At 32.1% G+C, this 22,747-nt stretch overlaps 3 protein-coding genes across 5 annotated transcripts in view; 2 read left to right on the forward strand and 1 right to left on the reverse strand.

Annotated features, from left to right (window-relative positions):
* The first annotated feature begins 7,179 nt into the window (after positions 1-7,179).
* LOC115244354 (protein penguin) lies at positions 7,180-10,094 on the forward strand. 3 transcript variants are annotated; one of them, XM_029821929.1, is made up of 4 exons: positions 7,201-7,327; positions 7,419-7,490; positions 7,664-7,783; positions 7,856-10,094. In XM_029821929.1, the coding sequence occupies exons 3-4, from the start codon at positions 7,678-7,680 to the stop codon at positions 9,730-9,732; spliced, it is 1,983 nt and encodes a 660-aa protein (XP_029677789.1). In that variant the 5' UTR covers positions 7,201-7,327; positions 7,419-7,490; positions 7,664-7,677; the 3' UTR covers positions 9,733-10,094. The 3 variants fall into 3 exon arrangements, with proteins under 3 accessions (XP_029677788.1, XP_029677789.1, XP_029677790.1); XM_029821928.1 differs by lacking the exon at positions 7,419-7,490 and having other exon boundaries at positions 7,180-7,327; XM_029821930.1 differs by lacking the exon at positions 7,201-7,327 and having other exon boundaries at positions 7,334-7,506.
* A 649-nt stretch (positions 10,095-10,743) lies between these two features.
* On the reverse strand, positions 10,744-20,673 carry LOC115244357 (proteasome adapter and scaffold protein ECM29). Its single transcript, XM_029821938.1, is given in 28 exon segments — positions 10,744-11,550; positions 11,711-11,920; positions 12,009-12,144; positions 12,222-12,405; positions 12,508-12,817; positions 12,898-13,029; positions 13,128-13,286; positions 13,490-13,646; positions 13,735-14,079; positions 14,173-14,409; positions 14,513-14,801; positions 14,914-15,049; positions 15,103-15,244; positions 15,322-15,528; positions 15,620-15,721; positions 15,804-15,979; positions 16,092-16,445; positions 16,583-16,769; positions 16,849-17,149; positions 17,251-17,396; positions 17,480-17,669; positions 17,920-18,005; positions 18,085-18,280; positions 18,373-18,651; positions 18,733-18,882; positions 19,108-19,226; positions 19,309-19,556; positions 20,172-20,673. Coding segments are annotated over 28 exon segments (5,403 nt in total). The 5' UTR covers positions 20,194-20,673; the 3' UTR covers positions 10,744-11,347.
* Positions 20,674-21,243: 570 nt separating this feature from the next.
* Positions 21,244-22,747, forward strand: part of LOC115244323 (glycogen debranching enzyme) — a 10,822-nt gene continuing 9,318 nt past the window's right edge. Inside the window, exon 1 of the mRNA XM_029821884.1 lies at positions 21,244-22,146. The gene's annotated coding sequence lies outside the window, so the exon portion shown is untranslated. The remainder of the gene's footprint in view (positions 22,147-22,747) is intronic.

Here is a 22,747-nt window from a genome sequence, read left to right on the forward strand (position 1 = left end):
AATCATTTTTGGACCGAACAATCGTATTTATTATATGTAAATAGAATTGCCAACTATAAAAGAATCCAAATTACCCAACATTTTCATTTTACAATTGGTAACTAAAACCAATTGGGCAAAACTGGGCATATACAGAGTGTCCGGTAATTTTTGACACACTCAAAGTTTGAAGGTAGATTGGCTCAAACTGAGTCGAAAAGTCCTGAACCATTTTTTTTGATAACGCTTAATAAAAGAGTTATTATTAAGTAAAGTCTGGTCAATCAGCGCCAACATTTAGCCGGGCGCATGTCGGTGAGCCGCGCGCCGTGAAGTGTGCGCTGCCGCATACTACCAGGCGCGCGGCTCACCGATGTGCGCCTGGCTAAAGATCGGCGCTGATTGGCCAGACTTTACTCAATAATAACTCCTTTATTAAGCGTTATAAAAAAAAATGATAGAAGACTTTTCGATTCAGTTTGGTCCGCCCTATCTGCACACGAGTATTGTCCCAAATGATCTGGGATACCCTGTATATATCTTTGTCTGGTTTTTTTAATAATAATTTTATTTAAAAAATAGCAGTTCTAATTCTATTTTAGAAAAACATCTCAAAAAGTTCCTAATTACCTAACAAGGAAATAATTGAGGTAAATCGAGAGACTAATAGATTAAAAAATTAAATTCGATAAGAAATGTATTGGATGTTGTATAATAAAAGGATCTTTTAGTTCATATTAGCCTAACATTATATTCGCAAATAATAATTCAATACAATTATAATTGCAAACAATAATTCATAAATCTAAACTAAAATGTTTTTAGAGTGGTAAATGCCAATATTTGATACTTGATTGGCTTGATTGGCAATTCAAATATCATTATATAAAAAAGTTGTATAAAAAAGATCGCTGTGTAGAAACAAAAAAATTGTATAAACAATGAGCACAAAAAAAAGTTTCTAGTTAATAAACTTAATTATAAATGCAATTTTTAATTAAGTTTATTATTAATAAATTGGAGTCAATAAAAAAGATGGATGTGTTGTAGGCAATTTTTATGTATTGCACTGAAAATATTAATTTTAATCATTAAAACTTTAAGCTCAATTAAAATAATATTTTTTTATTATTTATATTTATATAAATATCCGAAATCATAAAATGTCAATATTACCGCAAATACAAGTAAAAAAGCAAGATAGTTTTAAAATACAAGAGACATGTCTATGTTTAAAAGTTATAAAATGTTATAAAATAATGTCAGAAAAAAACTTTACGCTTTATCTCTATACCTAACTGAAAAAGACGTCATTATTCTATCTGTCAAAAATCAAGCATTATGGCTAAAATATTATTTGAATTATACAAAAATGCACAATATAAAATACTTACATTTATAATGCAGAAAATATTATTAGCTCCGATTCGCAAATTATTTTTTTTAACCATATAATACAAACTAAAAGATGTATATATATTGAGATAAAATATATATTTTAACAGAGATTTATTGGAGATAATTGTAAAAAAAGATTGGATTGAGACCTAAGAAAACTAGAATGCTTTTTAAGAATTTAGGGTAAAATTAGGAGAAATGGCAATCCAACAAGATATTTTAAAAGAACAATCTGATGATCAAAAATTTTAATAAAATAAAAGATATATAGATACTTTATTTCATGATAATTTTAAAAATAATAAATACTTTATTTATGATAATTGTAAAAATTTACTTTAACTTAATTTTATTTTAAAAATAAAAATGGATTGTTATTTAATTTTCAAAAAAATATTTTTGAACTACATTGTATATACTCTTAATGTAATAAATGAGATGAGGTTTTATATATATATATATACGTAAAATAATGTAGTTCCTATTCTTTCTGAAAAACATGTCTATTAAATAAAAGTCAATTAGGTATATCATGTATAAATTATTTATTTCATTAAATTATCAATTATCAAATATCATTAAATTAGCAAATATATGACTAAAAAATGACACAGGTAAATAATTAATTATATGCATGATAAAAATTCTAACGTTTAAAGAATGGATGACCAATGAAATATTAATATGATAATGAAAAAATTCACGATAAATAAACGCAATAATAAGTCATTTCAATTCATAACGACTTTACCATTCTACACATGACTGTGTAGCACTTTCCTTCTCTTGACATCACACCACAAATAAGTACCATCTCTCCTATCTTAAGCTACTATATCCCAACTTTACTTACATTACTCTCAAGGTACATCTTTCTTTTACTCAGAGCAAACGAAGCTATACCAGAGGGCTTCTTTCACAAGCATTGCGAAAATGCAAAATATAAACAAACGGTTGAAGGAAACCGCGAAGGCCTAGAAAAGATAGGGGGGTAGCAACGAGGTCAACGATCCTGCCGCAAAACGCGAGATGCAAACTATTGCTCGCTATATACGTTTACGACCTTGGCCTATTAATATGAAAGTGCTATATCAGCGGCGAAGCTCGAAGAATTGAATATACGTTTCGATCAAATTCATTGCACAATCCTAAACGCGCCGTGCAAAGCATCCCATTGAGATACATGCTAATTGAATGTTTTTATTAAGCGATATATCGAAAGCGAATCAATATGACCCCGGTGATCATTATGAAGTTACGCTTGTCATGTGTAAGCACTTTCGTATCATGCCTATGCGATTATTAGCACATGTCTATTCACAAAATTCCACTCCCCTACCCCCCCAAAAAAAGTTAATTTTAAAAGACTTCTTTCCTCTCATTAGATCGATTAGACAGATATATAAAGTCCCAATGGAATAATCTATATATTACCTATACATATAGAGTGATTCCGAAATAGGAATCAAATTTAAAGGCTGTATAGCCAAATTGTAAGAGTATAAATGTCAGACAGTAATATACAATAATGCTGTGAATAATACTGTATTAATAATGTGCGTCATATGATACAAAGTTCGTCGGAGTTATATCATTTTAATAAGTGAGAAGACTTTTAATAGCTCATTAATGACGTAGTTGTCCTAAAAAGTAACAACTTTACGTCACTCAAATCTTTTTTCGAGCATTCTACATCAATTAGAGAGCCAAACGTAGCAAAAATTTATTGCATTCGAAACATTAATTTGTAAAGAGTGTTTTGCAATCAATACTTTTGAAATCAAGAATTATTGCTACTGTGAAACTCTGACTTCAATACAAATAATCGACTGCAGATCGTAAAAAATCAAAATTATATTTAAAAATAAAAATTAAAAATTTTAAATTAATTTTTATAAAGCAGCAACATTTTTGACTGCTATTAAACAATCGATCGATCACAAGCTGAAAATTGCGTAAGAGTCACGCGTTTATATTACTATCATATTTTATTATCATCAATTTTTTCGAGACAGTTCAAGATATTAAAAAGCGAAAATTAAATATAAATTTAAAATAATTTCATTTTAACACAAAATTCATATGTAAAAAGTCTATTTATGATATTATATTTAAAATAATTTCATTAACGCAAAACTCACGTGTAAAAAAAGTCTATTTATGATATTACGTTTAAAATAATTTCATTTTAAGACAAATTTAACGAATAAAAAGTCTATTTACGACATTACGCTTAAAATAATTTCATTTTAACGCAAAACTCGCGTGTAAAAAGGTCTATTTATGATATTATGTTTAATGCGGGAGGAGGCAAAGAGATGCAATCCGCGGTTTAAAACTTACTCGTGACAAAAGCGACTGACAAACGAGGAGGAAGATAATACAGTTTGCGAACGAGCGCGAACATTGCGCAGGAAGAGCGCGTTGCATTCTTCATAATTTCTGGTCTCAAGGATTCCCCGAGCTCTTTCCGAGTTTTCGTAAGTATTTCACGTACGCGAATCAAGTATTGTAGAATCGCGCATTCGCGACGTGATCCGCGTGCGAACGTCGTCGCGATTCCCCGAGCGTTTCAGCTCAACAGAAAACGAAACGAATGAGATTTTAAAATAAGTTTGGAGAAAGAAATTCCTACTCTCCCCTCCCCCCTCCCCGTAAAATGGGGAAGGGTTAAATTAACAAAAATTCGAGACATTCTTCTCACTTGTTGCTTAATTTTCATGATATTTCGGTTTTAGACTTCTTTAATGTATGTGCAAAATTATCTCTGTTAAGGCAATATAAAATATGGTTGGTACATAAAATTAAGATAAAATGACAAAATTAAAATTAAAATGACAAAATTAAAATTAAAATGACATAAAATTAAAATTAAAATGACATAAAATCTTAAGCTAGCGCCAGACTATGCGCGTATTCGCGATTCGTTTATAATTCGTGAATAGTGTGGATGGAAGATTCGTCAAATTCAACCAATCAGATTTCTTTATACCGTTCACGAATCGCGAATTATGAATCACGAATTGCGAATACGCGCATAGTCTGGCGCTAGCTTTATTGCATCATTAATAGAATCTGCTTATGTAGCTTATTTGTGATTTGCTACGCGCGTTGAAAATACTTATCTCTAGTTTTACGGAAAATAATCATGATAAAAAAGAGTCACGAGTATTCTGCGAAAAGCCAGCGAAATAATCGTCGCAATTGTAACGTGCGTTAGTAAATGCTCATCCGCGATATCGTATATTGCCTTAACGAGTATTCGCGCGTGTGTACATCGGGATGTGCTCTGGAGAGATTCGCAATATGAAGCGAAATATGTGCATTTTTCGTTTCGTCGCCATGATCGCTACATAAAATAATTTACGAGAAAAAATGCTTTTGTCTTTAGTTTATTAACGATTAGAAATAGATATTTGATTAGCACGATATTTCATATTTAATTCGGGATTGTGGAAAGAGAACAGTATGCTTTGTATTGATATTACTTGAAAATGGTAAAAAGTCTGTAAAGTGACATAGTCCGATTTTAATTGAGTGACTTCGGAACCGACACGTTTCGAGGCACACGACGAAACGACGTGCACGTGACATCGCGTCGCTGTATAGCATGCGCCACCCGCGACGCGCTGTCTATTGACGGATGACCTCCAAGTAAGAGCACGATCAGCTGAAGATAATAATATGTACGCATGTATATATATATATATATATATATGTATATAAAATAAGTCTATTCAAATATATCATAAAAGCTCATCACAAATAAATGTGCGTTCGTGCGCGCGCGCATGTGTGTGTGTTTGATAATATAAACACTATAAAAAAAGATGATTAAAAGATAGTGTCTGCAGCTTGTTTACAGACACACTACCTGAATTTTCAGACAGAATATTATTTGAATTTTAAAACACAGTTCAATTTTCAGACACATTTTTCTGAACTTTCAGAAAAACAACTCTGATGATTAAGACGGATTGTCTGAAATCGCTTTCAGATATCTAGATTTGAAGAATTCAGACAAAAATGTGTCTGAATTTTTAGAAAATTTTTTACAACGTCATGTTCTCTTGTAAACATTTAATTAAGAGTGAGATTTAATCGCGGTGCTCTATCTGATAACAAAATCGGATGGAAACGTGAAGATTACTTAAGCTTCATTTAACTTCAACTGAACGATAAAATACGACTCGTAGCAAAAAGCGAATTCAAGTCATTTTCTTGATGTCCCTGGCACACACACACACACACACACGCACACACACACACACACACACACACACACATACATACACGAATACGCGCGCGTTTAATGTCACACCGCTGATATTAAATCAACCAGACTCCACTCGTTGCCCGGTAAATCTATCAGCTGATCGCGTGCATGCTTGTTACGTTCTTTCACCTGTTGCGCGCCGTTTGTCTCGCTGCCTTTCTTTCTCTCTCTCTCTCTCTCTCTTTCTCTCTCTCTCTCTATCTATCTATCTATCTCCTCTATCTCCTTTTTCTCTCTTGCTTTCTCTCTCTCCTTCCTCCGTGTAAATCGATCGATTCTCCTTATTGTTGCACGTTTTGCCGAGGTATGATGTATGATGCACCATGCACTCTCGCTTCGCGATCACCGCATTACGATGCGGACGAACTCTCGAAGTGCTGACCTGCGGAAGATTAGATTGAAGTTAAAAATATACACCGAGACGAGCCCGCTTCTAGTCTTCCGCCGCTGCTCGAGGTGACGTAAACGAGACTTCCCGCGAATTCCCCCCTTCGTCGCCTGACCAGGAGCGGAGCTAGAAAATAGTATCTAATTACAAAAAAACGATATATATTGTATATACAGGATATTCCAGGTCAGGTCAATGAAACTTCAGGATCTTATAGGAAATTGAATTTGAAACAAAAAAGTTCCTATAAACATAAATCCGGAAACACTTTGTTAAAAAGTTAAAGCTGATAAACTCTCTGCAAGTAATTAGTTATGATCAAAATTTAATAAGAACATTTTTATGTTTGCATTTACAATGTTTGCACTACGAATTGTTGTTACACAAAAATCATCGAAAGGTGGTTTTTTTAAATTTCTGCTTTTTTCGTTGTTTTTTGAGCTCATTTCTTTTTGAACGCCTTATCAAAATTAAATGAAATTGGTGTAATTTAATTTGTTATTTAATCACCTATCAGATTTATTTCGTTACTTTCTTTCAAATGAATGAAGGGTTTTGAAGTTATTTTTAAAAATCATCAAAAAAACTGTGATTTTTTTGAAGTTTATTAGCTATAACTTTTTAACGAAGCGTTTCTGAACCTATATTGATAGAAACTTTTTTGTTCCAAATTCAATTTCCTATAAGATCTTGAAGTTTCATTGACCTGACCTGAAACACCCTGTATATACTATATATATATATACCTGGCAATGATCGAGGTGCGACCATTTTTTCACACATTTTGACAGGAGGGAGCGACGTGAGATACGCGAAGAGGATTTTCGAACAACGGCCACGGATGATACAAGAAAAATGGCAGGCGTGCAAAAGAGATTCGCCGGATTAATGAAATCGCGCAATGTACAATCGCGAGGAGATGATATTACGTTTGAAATGTGACGTCACGCCGAGCACCATGAGAGATATTCGCGCGATTCGCGTCAAATTCGCCTTTAAATATAATAACGATATCGCGAGAAAAACAGAGCGAGACTAAAAAATTCGCGATACCTTTTCGTGATTGATCGCGATGCGACTTGTCTATCGAGAAACGATATTGCGATTCTCGAAGTATTACGATCGAGAATCTCGAGTAGTATCGAAATATCGAACCTGTCAATCGCAGGCACATTCACAATGCAGTCGACCAATCACGAGCGTAAGCTCGTAGAAAGATCACGTAATCGAATGCATAGTTTATATGCACGTGCGTGAAAATATCACACGGTGAAATTTTGGATTTTGTGAGTAATATTGCTTCCATAAAAGTATTTTCTTAGATTATTATTCAAGTGTCTTCTGTTGTCATTTTCTATTCTTATCTCGTGTTGGCAGTGTAAAATTAAGTTGCTCTGCGATTTTTTTCAAGATAAATTTGATTAAAAATCATTTTTTGCACATTAAGAGGTTAGTTTAAATTAAGGTAAAATAAAGCTTTTATATACATAAGCAAAAAATTTTGAATATTTTTCGTTGATTTTTTAATATTATTAAAGAATGTGTTACGAAAGAAGTCAAATGCGTAATTTTTATTAAGGTTTGATATCTACTCTTTGAATAGCATGTTATATATTTCTCAGATATCAATTCAAAGATGAAGCGACCAGCAAAGAATTTAGATATTGGCGATTTAAATACAGAGAATGATGTAGAAACAACAAATAATAAAAAGAAGAAAGTGAAATTCGAGAAACCTATAGGTAAGAATAAAAGAATAAAAAATACAAAGTATGAGAAAAATTATATATATAAAAATAATAATACTTTTGCAGGTAATAATATAAAGACACCCTTTACAAAAAAAAACTCAAAGGGAACAAATTTACAAGTGGCAAACCGTAGAGCAACAGCTGAGAAAATAGATTTGCTTAAATCAAAGAAAAAAAAAGTGTTTGGAGAGAAACCTAAAGTCGAGAAAGAAGAAAACTCAAAAGGAAATAATTTGCAACTGGCTAAGAATGATGCAACAACCGAAAAAACAGATTGGCTCAAATTGAAAAAGGAAAGAAAGGAGCTCAGACAGAAACGCAGAGCTAAGAAATTGAATAATGACACGGTATACGATAAAATTGTTCAGGCTAAACAGATCAGCGAGAAATTACGTAGATCGGATTGCACGTCGCAGGATCGAATAAAATTAACTCGGACATTACATAAAATGTTAGAGAAGGACTATAGCAAAGTGATATTTACACATGATATGTCGAGAGTTATTCAATACCTGATCAAGCACTGCGAAGCAGATGTTCGAAAAGCTATATTTCATGAAATAAAGCCATTCGCTGTGCAGATGTTAGAATCAAAATACGCGAAAAACTGCATAAAAAATATTTTAAAACATGGCTCGCGAGACATCAAGAATGATGTTATCAATGCGTTTTATGGTAATATCGTCAAATTTATGAGTCACACTGTATCGGCTCCTCTCATCGAACTCGCGTATTCTACTTGGTGCATGGACCTCGATAAAATATATTTCAAGCAAGAATTTTACGGGGACATATATAAACAGGCGAAAGATAAATCGGTTAAATCACTGTCGGATGTATTCGAAAATGCGGAAGGTATGAAATCGGCTACATTATCTGCCGTGAAAGCGAATCTGGTTAGGATTTTAAATAAAAGTCTCGTTAATTCCACTCTACTGCATACAATTTTATGGGAATTCTTCTGTGTGTGTTCGATGGAAGACAAGAATGAATTGATAGTTATGCTGCGAGATTTTATCGTAACGCTATCACAAACAAAAATGGGAGCGAGAGTCGCCGCACAATGCATATGGCATGGCAATAATAAAGACAGAAAAGTTATTATGAAGGCCTTCAAGGGGAATGTAAAGACGATTTGTATGTCCGAACATGGTTACATGATATTATTAGCGCTTTTCGATTCTATAGATGATACAGTTATAATGAAGAAGATAATATTGGCCGAATTGCAAGAAGATCTAACGGATATTGCACTAAACGAGTATGGGAGGAAGGTAATATTGTATCTCGTGGCTAGAAGGGACTCTCATTATTTTCCGCCAAGTGTCGTGGAATATTTATGTCAAGGCGACAATAATTCGATAAGTAAGAAACCAGCCGACATTAGGGAAAAGGAACTTCTCGAAGCGATTCGCGATCCACTTCTTGACGCTGTAACCGCGGATGTAGCAACGTGGTTGTCCAATAGCGCTATAGCTATGGTTACTTTAGCGATATTAAAAGCAGGATCTGGGGAAAAACTCAAATCTGCATTCGAATCAATTGCCAAGTTTATCAGCGATGAAAATACGAAGATCAAGGAAAACGATACTGAATGCAAATTGATTGAACATCCCGGGTTGCATATGATGTTGAAGAAACTTATTCAAAATGACAAGGAGCTGTTGAAAAAGAATGAATATATATTTGGTAGCGCATTGCTATCACATTTAACATTAGAAGTACTCAAAAAATGGATAGAATGTAACAGAAGTTGCTTTTTAATAATCTTACTCATAGAGAATGAATCTACAAATTATGCATCTATATTGCTAAGCAAATTAAAACAGATACAGGAAGATCTCAAATTGAAAAAGAGTCCTGGAAAATCAATAATATTAAAAAAATTAGAAGAAGAAAGAAATTATTCATCGCTTCATAATGAAATAAAAAAAAACTGAAAGTATAATATGAATTATTATTATAATATATGATCCATAGACATACAAATGGACTGAAAATATGCTATATTTTTTTTATATTATATACATTGGATATATTCGAAAACAGAGAGAAAAAGTGCAATTGGCTATCTTCAAATTAATTATATTGCTTTGTCTCTGCTTTGAAATAGTCTATCTTTATATCTATGGTCATCATATTATGTATATATATTGCATAATATTTTATATATATGTACACATAGCATATTATGTGTGTTCACAATGTACAATTAAGTTTTTTAAAACTTAATTTTACATTTTCAATTTTATAATAGTGTATGTGTAAGAATAAATAAAATAAACTCTTAATTTTTTTATAAGATGGATTTCTTTTTTAATCTATATTTAATTTAATTAAAAAATAAAAATATATTTAATTAAATATTCTGGAAAAAGAAAATGGTTAATGTTTACAATTCATACCGAAGTAAATTTTATCAGACTAATCATAAAAATTCGCTTTATTACACATTGTTCATTGCGCATTTATCTAGAGAGATTGTGTGCTCCAATTTTAGTAAAATTATATTTAAAAAGATAATTATAGTGAAACAACACACACAAAAAGGAGAATTAAAGGAATTATAAATTAATCATTTTATGTATTCTGCTAATAATCGAGTACGAAACATTTAATTATTTTTCCGAGTTGTTTACTTGCATTCTTACCAGTATCTATCTGCGGAAGTTTGTCCAAGAATTGTGCACGTATAGATTTTATTTTACTGTCTCTCTCTCTGTATGTCTTACAGAATATTCAAATTACAGTCTTCTTTTCCTTTTAGATTAACAATAAGATCTATCTCGTTAAGACTTTAAATGACTTTATGATTCTTCTATCATTTAGTTCGAAATAATCTTTTTGAACACTTTAGGTATAACAGTTTGAACTAATCCCGTGAACAGAACTCATAAAAATTGTTTATGTTGAAAAAAGGGAAGGCAACTTTTTCTTATCAGTATATTGCTGTAATAAAAAAAATTTCAATTTAATAGACCATAGATATATCATAGGAGAATTTAAGATACTGTAAAAAAAAAGACACTATTTTATAAGAATTTTCTCGTGCAGTTGGAGGTTGAAACAATCTGAAAATTAAGCTTTGCCATCGTTTTTAAATAAAATCTTTGAAATCTCAATAAAACTAGATAAAATGTTCAATTTCAAATAATGATTGAATATTTACAAAACCAATTAAATCGTAATATTTCGATATAAATTATGGATATAGAATGCACAAATACGATATGTATTAACGTAAACAATTTCGAATAAGAATTTTCATGAGAATTGAATATTTAAACAATAATTTTAACATCGTTTGATCCATTACTGAGGTATAATACATGGGCGTGAATGAGGAATATTATAAACAAGAGTTTCAAATTACATCTTATTAAGCGATATAACACTATATTAGGCACATCTACATTAACATATTTAAATAAACACGCAACCATAGCTATCAGAATTTTTTTTGTTATTATCGCTCCAACAACTGTACGACAATATGCGACATGTGCGGATACGTAAATTCGATTCGGGATATACTCTTAAGGTACGCACGGCTAGTTAAATTTTAAGCATTTCCTTAATGTCAACAACTCTGGTCCGTATTTCTGGTTGGTTATCCTTTGCTAGATCGGGCAAAAGTTCTTTCAAAACGCGCGTCAGCTTGTCGAGCTGTTCGTCGTTACTCGTCTCGCGCATCTTTTTCCCTAACGAAAGAACTATATTCAATGCTTCTTTTCTAATTCTGGTGAACTTTGAAATATCTACAAAAAGAAAATGCATTTCCGTCATATGAATCTGAATGCTATAAAAAATGTAATATAGTAATATATGATATATTGTCAAATAGAATTAATATATTTAATATACATATATTTAATTATATTTTTATGAGAGAAAGAGATTTATAATGTATATACTTACTTATACAATATGATAATATTTTATTAAAACTATCACTTATTTCATCTAATAGTTTCTTATCTTTTGATGATAATTCCGTTTTATTTATTTTTAATATGACAAGTTTATCCACAAAGAGATTTAACGCCGTCAAAATGGTGATTTGCACAGATCTCGTACTATTTGGCAGTACTTTCTGACAGTGAGTTACAAATTCTATGCAATATTTGTCTGCAAACAAAAAATATCGAAAACATAGATACAGATATACATTTCTATCATTTACTAAATTACAAGAAAATTTGACCAAGCATCTAACCTTGTGTTTCTTTGGTAGAGGGCCATGCTTTTCCAAGTACTTCATAAACCGTTTCTTGCAACTTTATATTATTTTCCTTTTTCTTTCTACTTTCTTCTGCAGTATCTTCTTCGTCATCATTATTTTTATCAGATATCTAATATAAAAGGATGCATATATAACATATTTATTTACAGCTATCTCTTTATAATATTATTTATTAATACAACTCACCTTAATCAAAATTTCCTGTACAATTTCATATGTTTCTGTAAATCTATCAATGTCAAGTTCATGTAACACCATAGCAAAAGCTTGTAAAGCACTTCGACGATACTCGGCGTTCTCTTTTTTACTTTCTCTATGTAGTGTCAACACAATTGTATCTAGCAATGCAGTATCCGCGTTTAAAGCTTCTCTGCAATATATCGTATACATTTGACAAATATATATAACAAGTTAACTTATTCGTATATATAAATATTGTAAAGTTTTAAATAAAAATATCTGATATACATACTTGCTATTGCACGCTAACATTGCGAGAGCGTTTAATAAACGTTCCTTTCCATCCCACGTTCTGCCACGCAGACCGTCCGTCAGTATCTTTAATAAAGTACTTCTGGCTTCTATATCGATATTATGACCTGACTTTAAGGCAATGGTATGAACCGCATTCGCGGCTTGTACTTTTGTAGTCCACGATGCCGATTTGAGAGTTGTATTTAAAATATCGGTTATTGCTTGCAGATTATGCATGATTCCCGCTTCGGTCCCGGGCGTTATTTCGTTCCAAAGATCAGTCCATAATTCAATAGTGCTTTCATTCCCTAATAAATAGCAGTAGTATAAAGAAAAAAACACGAAATATATATTTATAAATAACAAATTATAATATTGGAATACAAACCTGGTACTTTTTCTGCATGCATTGCGAAGAAGGCAAGAGGAATGACTATCTTTTGATAATTCTTTAATTTCTCTTGATTATAATTGTTTATGGATTGCAAAGTTTGTCCAATTGCTAATCTTATTGCATCATCTGTAATTTATAATTTTTTTTTTGTTTTGGTGTTTCATGAAACAAAATTATATAAGGCTATACAAAATAAAGAATGTACTGTTAGAATTTAGATGTACCTTCACGTTCCAAATACCATGTATTTAGAGTATTAAATAATTTATCCAGACTAGAATCTTTAGCCGAGCCAACTATATGACCAATGCTAATTGCATAATTTTTTCTCACAGCAGCGTTACGATCAATTAAACCATTAAGTAAGGCAGATAAAATTTTAGCTAGATGGGAAATGATAAAAATGATTAATTGTATAAAAATTGAAAAAACTGAATAAAAATTGCATAAAATATGTTAAAAATTGTTGTTATATAATATTTTACGAGATAGTAGTTTAAATATATATAGATTAGATTAAATTTCATATAATAAGAATATTGTGCATTTCACACACATGTTCTAAAATTAAAATATATTTACTAACCGCTATATGGCTGCAATTCTGATTTTAGGTGTGTGCTGAGAAGAATTACGAAATGCGAACAAGCAATTTTTGTTCCAAATCCTATGCTGCATTTGATTAAATCTATTACTTTTGGCATTAAATTCTTCAGTACATCAGCATCAATATATTGGATACACTGTATAGAAGAAAATATCAAGATATTAAAAAAAAACTCTATATATCAAATTTATTTCCAAAATTTCTAGATTGGCTAGATAAAGTACCTTTGTTATTGTATCCGACGCATAATGACCCTTGGCAACATTGGCTCTAAGATTATCAATAGCTTCCTGAGTTTCCGTTGTTGCGCCGCACACGTTGCTTAAATACGAAAGCTTAGGATTCTCCGATTCACCAATTGTCTCCAATAATGACGGTATTAAACTGACGAGCGACGGTTTTAATAAAATGCCAGCCGTAGACACGAGCTGAGACACCGTTTGCAATGAAATGGATCTCACCGTGTCCACAGTATGAGTAATCCCAATATCAAGTAGCACGGGCAATATCGCTTGAATAACTTCTTTGCCCGCATTGCCATGCGAGAAATCGCAATGACGTATACAAACCTGTGTATAAGATTAAATATAAATATAGATATAAATACCTCACGCAATTATTTGTAAACCACCATTATTTAAAAAAAAAAACTCCCGATTTACCTTACTAAGTATTTTAGCGGTGTTCGTCGCGGCTAATCGCGTGCCTTCGTGAATATCGTCCATTACGCGAAACAGTTTCTTCCACAGTTCTGGACCGCATTCGGCCAAATTGAGTTGAACATTCGCTGTCCTTAAAAGATCTGCGAGAGCATTACAACAACTGATACGCACTCTCCACTCGTTATTGGTTAAATTATCGGTTACATCAGTCAATATTTCTTTATGATACTGTTCGATCTGTATGGTGATATATAAAAAAAAAACATATTTTTACGCTCATTCCATTACACGTGATATTAAATATTATTGACAGATATATATAATAATATCTATTACTAACGGCTTTCGACGTTGAAGGAACGACGGCCCGCCAAATGCTGGTCATACTCTGCTGGATCTTAGGCGTAGGATCGAACTGATATCTATACAATCGTGGTATAATACTAGGCAGATATTTATTCAATTCGTCTTTCGCGATACTAGCGATCGCCGCGAAACCAAATGCCGCTCCCTTCTTAGATGTCCATATTGCATTATTATTTGCCAAATGCATAAAATAATATACGAGCTCGGGCTTTTGCAATTCTGTCGCGAGGGAACAGATTTCTCGATACGTTGACAAATTGCCACTAAAAGTTGTATTATTTTTTTTAAATATTCAATATCTTTTCATTGTTACAACACAAATATTTTTAATTTTAGAATAACACGAAAATAATTCTTGTATAATTTTAATCTTACCCAGATGGACTTTTCCCTAATTGACCTTCCTCAAACAATTTGGTATCAGCGGTAACTTGTTGCACCGTCCTACGGCCCTGTGTAAACTGATCTAATATAGTGGACACTAAAACATCACGCTCTTTACAAAAGGAATAAAAAATTATATTTCCCTTTCAAAGAACATAATAATAACAAAATCAAATATAATACAATTGATAGCTTATATTTATTTACCACTGTCATCTGAAAGGAAGTCTATAAATGCATGGTGAATAGTGGACATTCTTCCCTTGACACATTCTCGTTGAATATTGTGTTTCAGAAGTGTAAATAGCCACACACATACTGCCTTTAAAAAACATCATGCTATTAATACAGCAAAAATTACTTTATTCCTCTAAAAAAAAAAATATGTAGTATAGATACCTGTCGCAAATTTGGATGAGGCACTTGATATATAGTAAGTAATTCGCTCAACACATGAACTAATAATTCATCGCTCTCCTTACTGTACGAAACAACATGTTCGGCGGGTAGAGTCGTCCAGGCGTCTCTTGCTTCTGGTGAAGCTTGCGCTTGAACGCAACAAACCAAAGCTTCTCCCAGAATTAAATGGATTTCGATATCTTTTGTCTGTGTTAAACATCAAATTATTTTTAAATTATTTTATGTTATATTTTATTATTATGTAACAAATATATCAAATTTGGCTGAAAATATGCACCTCTTTGACTGTTGTTAAAATTTTGTTAGCGATCTCCGCGGTGTGCGGAAAACATTCGCCGACAGATAAGTATCCTAATGAAAGGGCAGCTTTCTCTTTCATCTGAAGAAAGAAAAATTCTCATATAGTATTATAAATGTAAAATAATTGTATGACGGGTTTAATTATGTTTAAGAAAACAAACCTTGGTACTCAGCTTGGCATTGGATAATACAGAAAAGAGTGTTTCTACTATCGCCTTCTTGTTCAGATCATTTTTTCCTTCTGCTGGCAAAGGCAAAGAATATGTTTTTCCTAAAACGCCGATGGCTTGAATAGCAGCATCCATTAATAACATTGTGTTATCGCGAAGATATGTACCTGAGTGACAAACAGAACATTTCAAATATATATGTATAAAGTATATGCATGTATAAAGCAAGTATATAGTATATCAAATATATAATTTAATATTTAATATACAAATGCGTACATATTGCTTTCACAATATCGTTATAAATCGCCCAATTGCACAAATCTTTATTTTCATTTCGCTGTTGCATCAAATATCTTTCCATCATATAAGTCAGCGCCATTAATGCGCCGTGTTGTGCTTCCAAATTCTTTTTATTCATAATATCCATAATATTTGAAACATGCTTTTCAAATTCATTTTTTGCAAAATAGCCAGTGATAGCAGCATATATTTTTGCAGCTAATTGTCGTACATCTTGCTTAGTGGAAGTGAGCAAGGAACGCAGCCATGGCAACTCTTTCTCATAGGATTTTACTATATAATGTGGAATAGAACCAAGTACCTCCAATAATGCATTTAAGGAAATTTGATCTATAACATAGTAACAAAATAATCACACACTTAATTTGGAATTTTGTGTATAATGTGTTATATGTTTTAAGTACAATGTATTATATGTTTTGTGTGTAATTATAATTGTGTGTATGATATGTTTAATTATTTTTCACCTGCAGAAGAATGACTTAGAAGCAAAATCATATTGAGATAATGATTTAATATTTCTGGTTGATCCTTGTACAATTTCTCCAAGTAACGTCCAATCAGTGGAGTATGTTCGGAAGGATGTTGCAGTGGTTCATTTCGCGCGGGAATATTAGCACTTCTGGCGAGGCAAACGCGAAAGTAAGTAATAATCTATAAAAAAAATATAAATCTCATTAATAGAAAAATATTCACCTATTTATGGATATAGTAATTCTATTTGAAAACTTACTTCAGAAAATGTGGTAACACTATATGGGAGCACTTGCTTGTCCATATTTCTGCCACTATTCGCAGGTATTCTCGATTGCATTTTCGAGTAAACGTAACTTACTAATTTCACAAATTCAGGCAACAATATTTTATTGTTGATCTGTTGATCGTCTTCATTTTTATGCACAACGCCGTACAACGCTTTCATAGCTTCTGTACTTATCTCGTGTTTGTTGTCACCACAAGCTAGCAACAAGAGGTACCGAGACGGAGCGTCATCAGGCGGAAACACAGTTGCGGCGTAATGCATTGCCACAAATCTGTTTGCAAAAGTAACATAATTACAAACATATAATTAGACTACATACTGAAATTAATATAATGTAAGTAGAATCTGTGATAGTCTGCATTCAATACATGCCTTACGCTGGATTCTGGAGATTCAATGTGAACTGATAATAGAGCGTTCATTAAAGCTATATTGCTTTCATCCTCTTTGTTCAGTATGAATGCAGATGTTACGCAAATTAACGCGTCCCTTACTGTCCGCCGTAACTCGCCATCCGTCTTGAATATTAACAATATATTCACATGTAATGTTTATTTCGACAATTTGTTACTGTGTAATCTGTATAAAATCGAATACTTACAGATACAAGCGTGTCAAACAAATTGTGTAATAGACTCAAATCTTTGTTTATTAAAGACGGTATTCTTTGACCAAGTTGTCCAATAACTGTATATGCCATTGATTTATGTCCATCCTCACCCTCGGAGATCAATTTTATCATGCCATTCAAAATCACTCCAGCAACACGAGCTAACGGTACAAGACTGCAGCTTAAAAATTTAAAAACAAACAATTTATTATATAGACAAGCTGTATCTATAATGTAATGCAATGTAAATAATGTACAACACTATTAATAATACATTGCATGTTGCGCAAATAGATATAATCCATCTGGTTTCCAGCAAAATAATTCAAAGAATAAAATTAAGAATCTAAAATCTACCAATTTCTCCTACAGTAAATAGTGAGGCAATGGAATAAAGAAAAATATATTAAAAAATAAATTGTAAAACTTACTGTTGAACGATATTTGATGTAAATTGCAATGCCAATGATTTCAATTTTGCATTTGTATTTTTTCCATAAAGTGAGTCAAAAACAACCTGAAAAAAACAAAAAATTGTTATTTTATATTACGTAACATAGTAAAATATATATTTTTCACACACAATTAAATTTTACCTGTATGCATGGTGGTATAATGAAACCTGCCTTAGTTACACGACAAAGATACTGTAAAAGCTTGAGACGAATTCGAGTGCTCGCAGCGTGTCGTTTCATCTCGGGCTTTACCTCCTTTTGTGTAGCTAATGCATCAGTACCCAAAAATAATGTATATAGTGGAGCTGCTAACTGCATCGAAGACCAATCCAATGTGCTAAAAAAACAATCATGCTACAAATTACAAATCTTTAATCTATGATAAGATCAAAGTTGATAAATGTATTTTGACAGTTTTCATATACACACCCGACAATCTTTTTTAATTCTAGATCCGCCATATTTGCAATGCTGAATCTAGTATCTGCTGCTGCTACAATCAAGTGTATCAGAATATCCGCATCTGGGAAAAATCCACCAGCAAGGAATTTAACAATGCCCAACTTTATTTGTTCCAGCTGTTCTGCAGTTGGTGGATTTTCACCTATCACTCTTTTGAATGCATAATCACTTAAACCTGGTGGCACAGTAAACTGAGACAAATCGATAGTTTGACCCGACTGTTGATTTTCAGTTTGTCCCACAGATCTAACAATATGTCATACATACACACACAATTAGTAAGTATATAAATAATTATTTAAAAATAATACAACAAATATATCTTACCCATATGGTAACAGTAATACATCAAGCATAAAGTTTATAAGTTGCTTGGCGACATAAGGTTTATCCTGTAAGCCTAAAAGAGATGCTCGTTTATCGATATCCGTTGGTATATTAATATGTCCCAATGCTGGCATTATGATCAGCATTAAACTGTAACATCACCACATATACTATAACATATTGATATATGTACCATTTAATTTAAAAATTAAATTAATTTAATTTAAAATTAAATAATCATTTAATTTAAAATACTATAAATTTTAATGAATAATTCGATGTACATAAATAATAAGCACAATATAACATTTATCAAGATTCCTCTATCAAAATAAGTGTAATTTATAGTTAAGAAAATTCTTCTAATAAGCATACCTATCTTGATGGGACAATGGTTTTCCTTCGATAGCATTTAAAACGCTTGGAACTAATTCTGCTTGTTTGTTCATTTCCATTCGAGGATATCCTAACTTTATATATATTATTGTAAAGTTCTGCAATTATACAAATATACATTATGTATTCTTTTTTTTTTTTCCAATCCTGTAGAGTATAACAATCACATATCCAACATACAATCACAAATGAACTAGCAGCTGGATCTTGGTATTGCAGGAGTAGTGCCTCAACAGGCAGCTGTACTTGAGGCCTGCTCTTTATTCTCTTGTTTATATGAATCAACAATTCCATCACCTTTTTTCTAACGCCTTCCTGTCCGCTAGATAACTTGAGCAATACAGGAGGCAAAAATTTACAGACCGATGCCTGTAACTGCTCATCTGTTTCTGCGGAACCCAAGCGAAGAAATACCCGCTCAAGCAAAGCTAAATAAAACAACGCAAGAATTAATTAGTATATTAGTATTGTAAAAAATAAATAATAATAGTAACATTAAGATTTTCAGTTATGCAATATGTGTGTTGTCAATTTTTTTTCTATATAATTATAAAGAGAGAGAGAGATGTAAAAAGAAATATATATGCACATAAAATTTATCGATCCGCATTATTATTTCAACAATGCAATCAAGTGTCATCGAAATATGTAAAGTTACACATCACGAAAAACGCTCATATCACACGAGCTATTGAATTGGAATAAATCGGACGTCGACGTGGATATCGAGATTTGACAGCTGTAAGCACGTGGTGAAAACTTACGGGGGGAGAGAGAAAGAAATATCGGGTAAGATAATTATTCGCCCGCGATTTTTCCCCAAAAAAGATATGTTTGTAGAGAAGTTTTTTCACAGCATGACAATCGAGTTTGTCCCTCGAGCATCGTAAAGTGCTCGGGGGACGAACATCCGGTCTCGCAGCCGTCGACGTCCATGCCGGGTTCGACGGCTGACGCGACGTGTAATTTACGATCCGATCGTAAAAAAATCGCGACGACGTTTCGCGATGATAATCGAATATCTTTGCCCGAGGAATACTTACTCAGCTCGTCCGTAGCTGCCATTTTGAAAAGGACTGTAAAGAGACAGCGAAAGCGCTGTTCGAATGACAAGAATAATTGTCCGTGATATCACGCTTAATTAGCGGCCTAGCCGCTAGATTAAAAATTCCACCGTTTAAATCGTCAAACGCGCCTTTTAATCGTCGACGTAATTATGCGTGTCGATCGTCGATGTAACAACGATGCACTTTACATACGTATCGCAACCCTCGTCGCGACTCGAACGTCGTTTTACGTGAGGGCGCTAAATTTCAGTCCGATTGAGGTTAGGAAGGAAGTGTTGACACGCGATGTACAATTGGGATTTTTATAATAAAATGCGAAGGAGAAACTCCAGCTTTTAATAAAGAACGTTAAAGATGTATGAAATCGTTGGAATCATGACGTTTCCGATAAATGACATTTATTATTGTTTAGATATGAACTCTTCGGGAAGGACACAATTTTCGGTTGGTTTTACTAAAATGTACGTATATTAATTCAAATGTATATATAAATGGACATTACTAAAAAATATTTTCGCCATGGATTACGATCGGATTTATTCGTGTCAGGAAAATACTGCGTTGAGGTTAGAATTTCTGTCGCCGATTGCGAAAGCGATAAGAAGCCGACGATTCATGCGCAGACTCACATGATGCGATTTACAAATTTCTTTTTTTTTTTTCTTTTTTTTTCAGGAAGCTTGATTGAAAAGAATAATACATCATCTCTGTGAATTTAAAAAGATTTATATATATATTAATTCCTTATCTCTATATTAATGGCTCTTTGTTTATTATTATTATTTTCGTCTTTTATACAGGGTGTTCCAGATCAGGTCAATTTTTATTTAATTACTCATCGGATTTATTTAGTTACTTTTTTCAAATGAATGAAGGATTTCGAAGTTATTTTTTAAAATCATCAAAAAAAAAAAAAAAACGTGATTTTTTTAAGTTTATTAAAACTATATAACTTTTCAACGAAGCGTTTCCGGATCTATGTTTATTGGAACTTTTTTGTTCCAAATTCAATTTCCTATAAGACCCTGAAGTTTCATAAACTAAATTACACCAATTTCATTTAATTCTGATAAAGCGTTCAAAAGAAAATAAGCTCAAAACAATGAAAAAAGCAGAAACTTGAAAAAAATCATCTTTCAATAGTCTTTGTGTAAACACTACATTCGTAGTGCAAATATTGCAAATGCAAACGTAAAATATTTTTATTACATTTTGATCATAATTATAATTATACTTACAGAGAGTTTATATTAGCTATAACTTTTTAACGAAGTGTTGCCGGATTTATGTTTATAGGAACTTTTCTGTTACAAATTCAATTTACTATAAGACCCTGAAGTTTCATTGACCTGACCTGGAACACCCTGTATAAAGATTGATAAATCTATCTACATATTTCCACGCGATAAGACTAATTTTGAACTTTCCCGCCAAGATTCGGATCTCTTTTGGTCGCGTTCAAAAATTTACTCGTCGAGGTAGAGTAGCTTTTGACTGACTAATCAGAACAAAAGATTTCTTTCTTTTAATTGGTCAATCAAACACTATTCCACTCGTCGAGTTAATTTTTGAACGCACCCATGAAATTTTCCTCGAACCAAAGTGTGTTTTTTCATCACAAAAATCTATAATAAAAATCAAAGAGAATCATATGTCATGTCAGTTATATTTAGAAGAATGCAATTTTCTTCGCGGGATCTCTTCTGTTGCATCACAATTAATCGCGCGTATCACACTGAACTTATATTTTAAAAGTGTGTTTTGTTAATTCGAAGTCCGCCGAGATTGCCCTCATATCTACCCGGCCATGCGTGTTTGTTGACCTTCACAGCACTGTCCTTAATAAAACAGAGGTCAACTTGTGTGCCAAGCTTTTCCTACCGATCTTTCGAATGAGAACGCATGTGTGCTACGCGATCGTTTTTACATTCTACCATCGATATTTTTATAGGTAGGAAATTTTCAAATAACTTACGCAATATATAATTCCTCAATAAATACGTTGGACATTTCGTTTCTCCCATGTATTAATATAATATTTATGTATTAATCAAATTTTAATTATAGTTATGACTGAAATTCGCTTAATGTGTCTTGCGAGAATGTTTGTCAGTTTGTCTTTTAATATCTGTATTTGTATTCGTGATATATGTTACTTATTTCACTGTGGGCACGAGTGATAATTTATATTTAATACGTTGATCATTTAATAGTCATTATTATTGTTACATTATGTATTTTATAATATTGTGTTTTTGTTTCTTATATATGTTTCTTTATAATACTACATTTATGTGAAATTATATAGCTTGTTGACATCTTTGTTATTACTTGTCTTAAATCATGATTAACTTCATCCTAGGTTTTTATCATATTAATTTAAGTATATTGCCTTTATCTATGAACTAATATGCGTGATACATAGAACAGTGATGTATGTTGCATAATTATGTTAATGTCTGTCTTTTACAAAGTATGTATCTGTCATTTATGTAAATTAAAATATATTAATAAAGATTATTAATCCATTACTATATATTTGTATATATATA

The sequence above is a fragment of the Formica exsecta genome, unplaced genomic scaffold, assembly GCF_003651465.1.
Source record: "Formica exsecta isolate Colony F162 unplaced genomic scaffold, ASM365146v1 scaffold81, whole genome shotgun sequence".
Classification (NCBI taxonomy): domain Eukaryota; kingdom Metazoa; phylum Arthropoda; class Insecta; order Hymenoptera; family Formicidae; genus Formica; species Formica exsecta.

Excerpts from the sequence above, each read along its gene's own strand:
- LOC115244354 (XM_029821928.1), top strand. The coding sequence starts at position 7,678 with ATGAAGCGACCAGCAAAGAATTTAGATATTGGCGATTTAAATACAGAG. Across the intron at positions 7,784-7,855 it reads GAAATTCGAGAAACCTATAG|GTAATAATATAAAGACACCC; the intron begins GTAAGAATAAAA and ends ATACTTTTGCAG.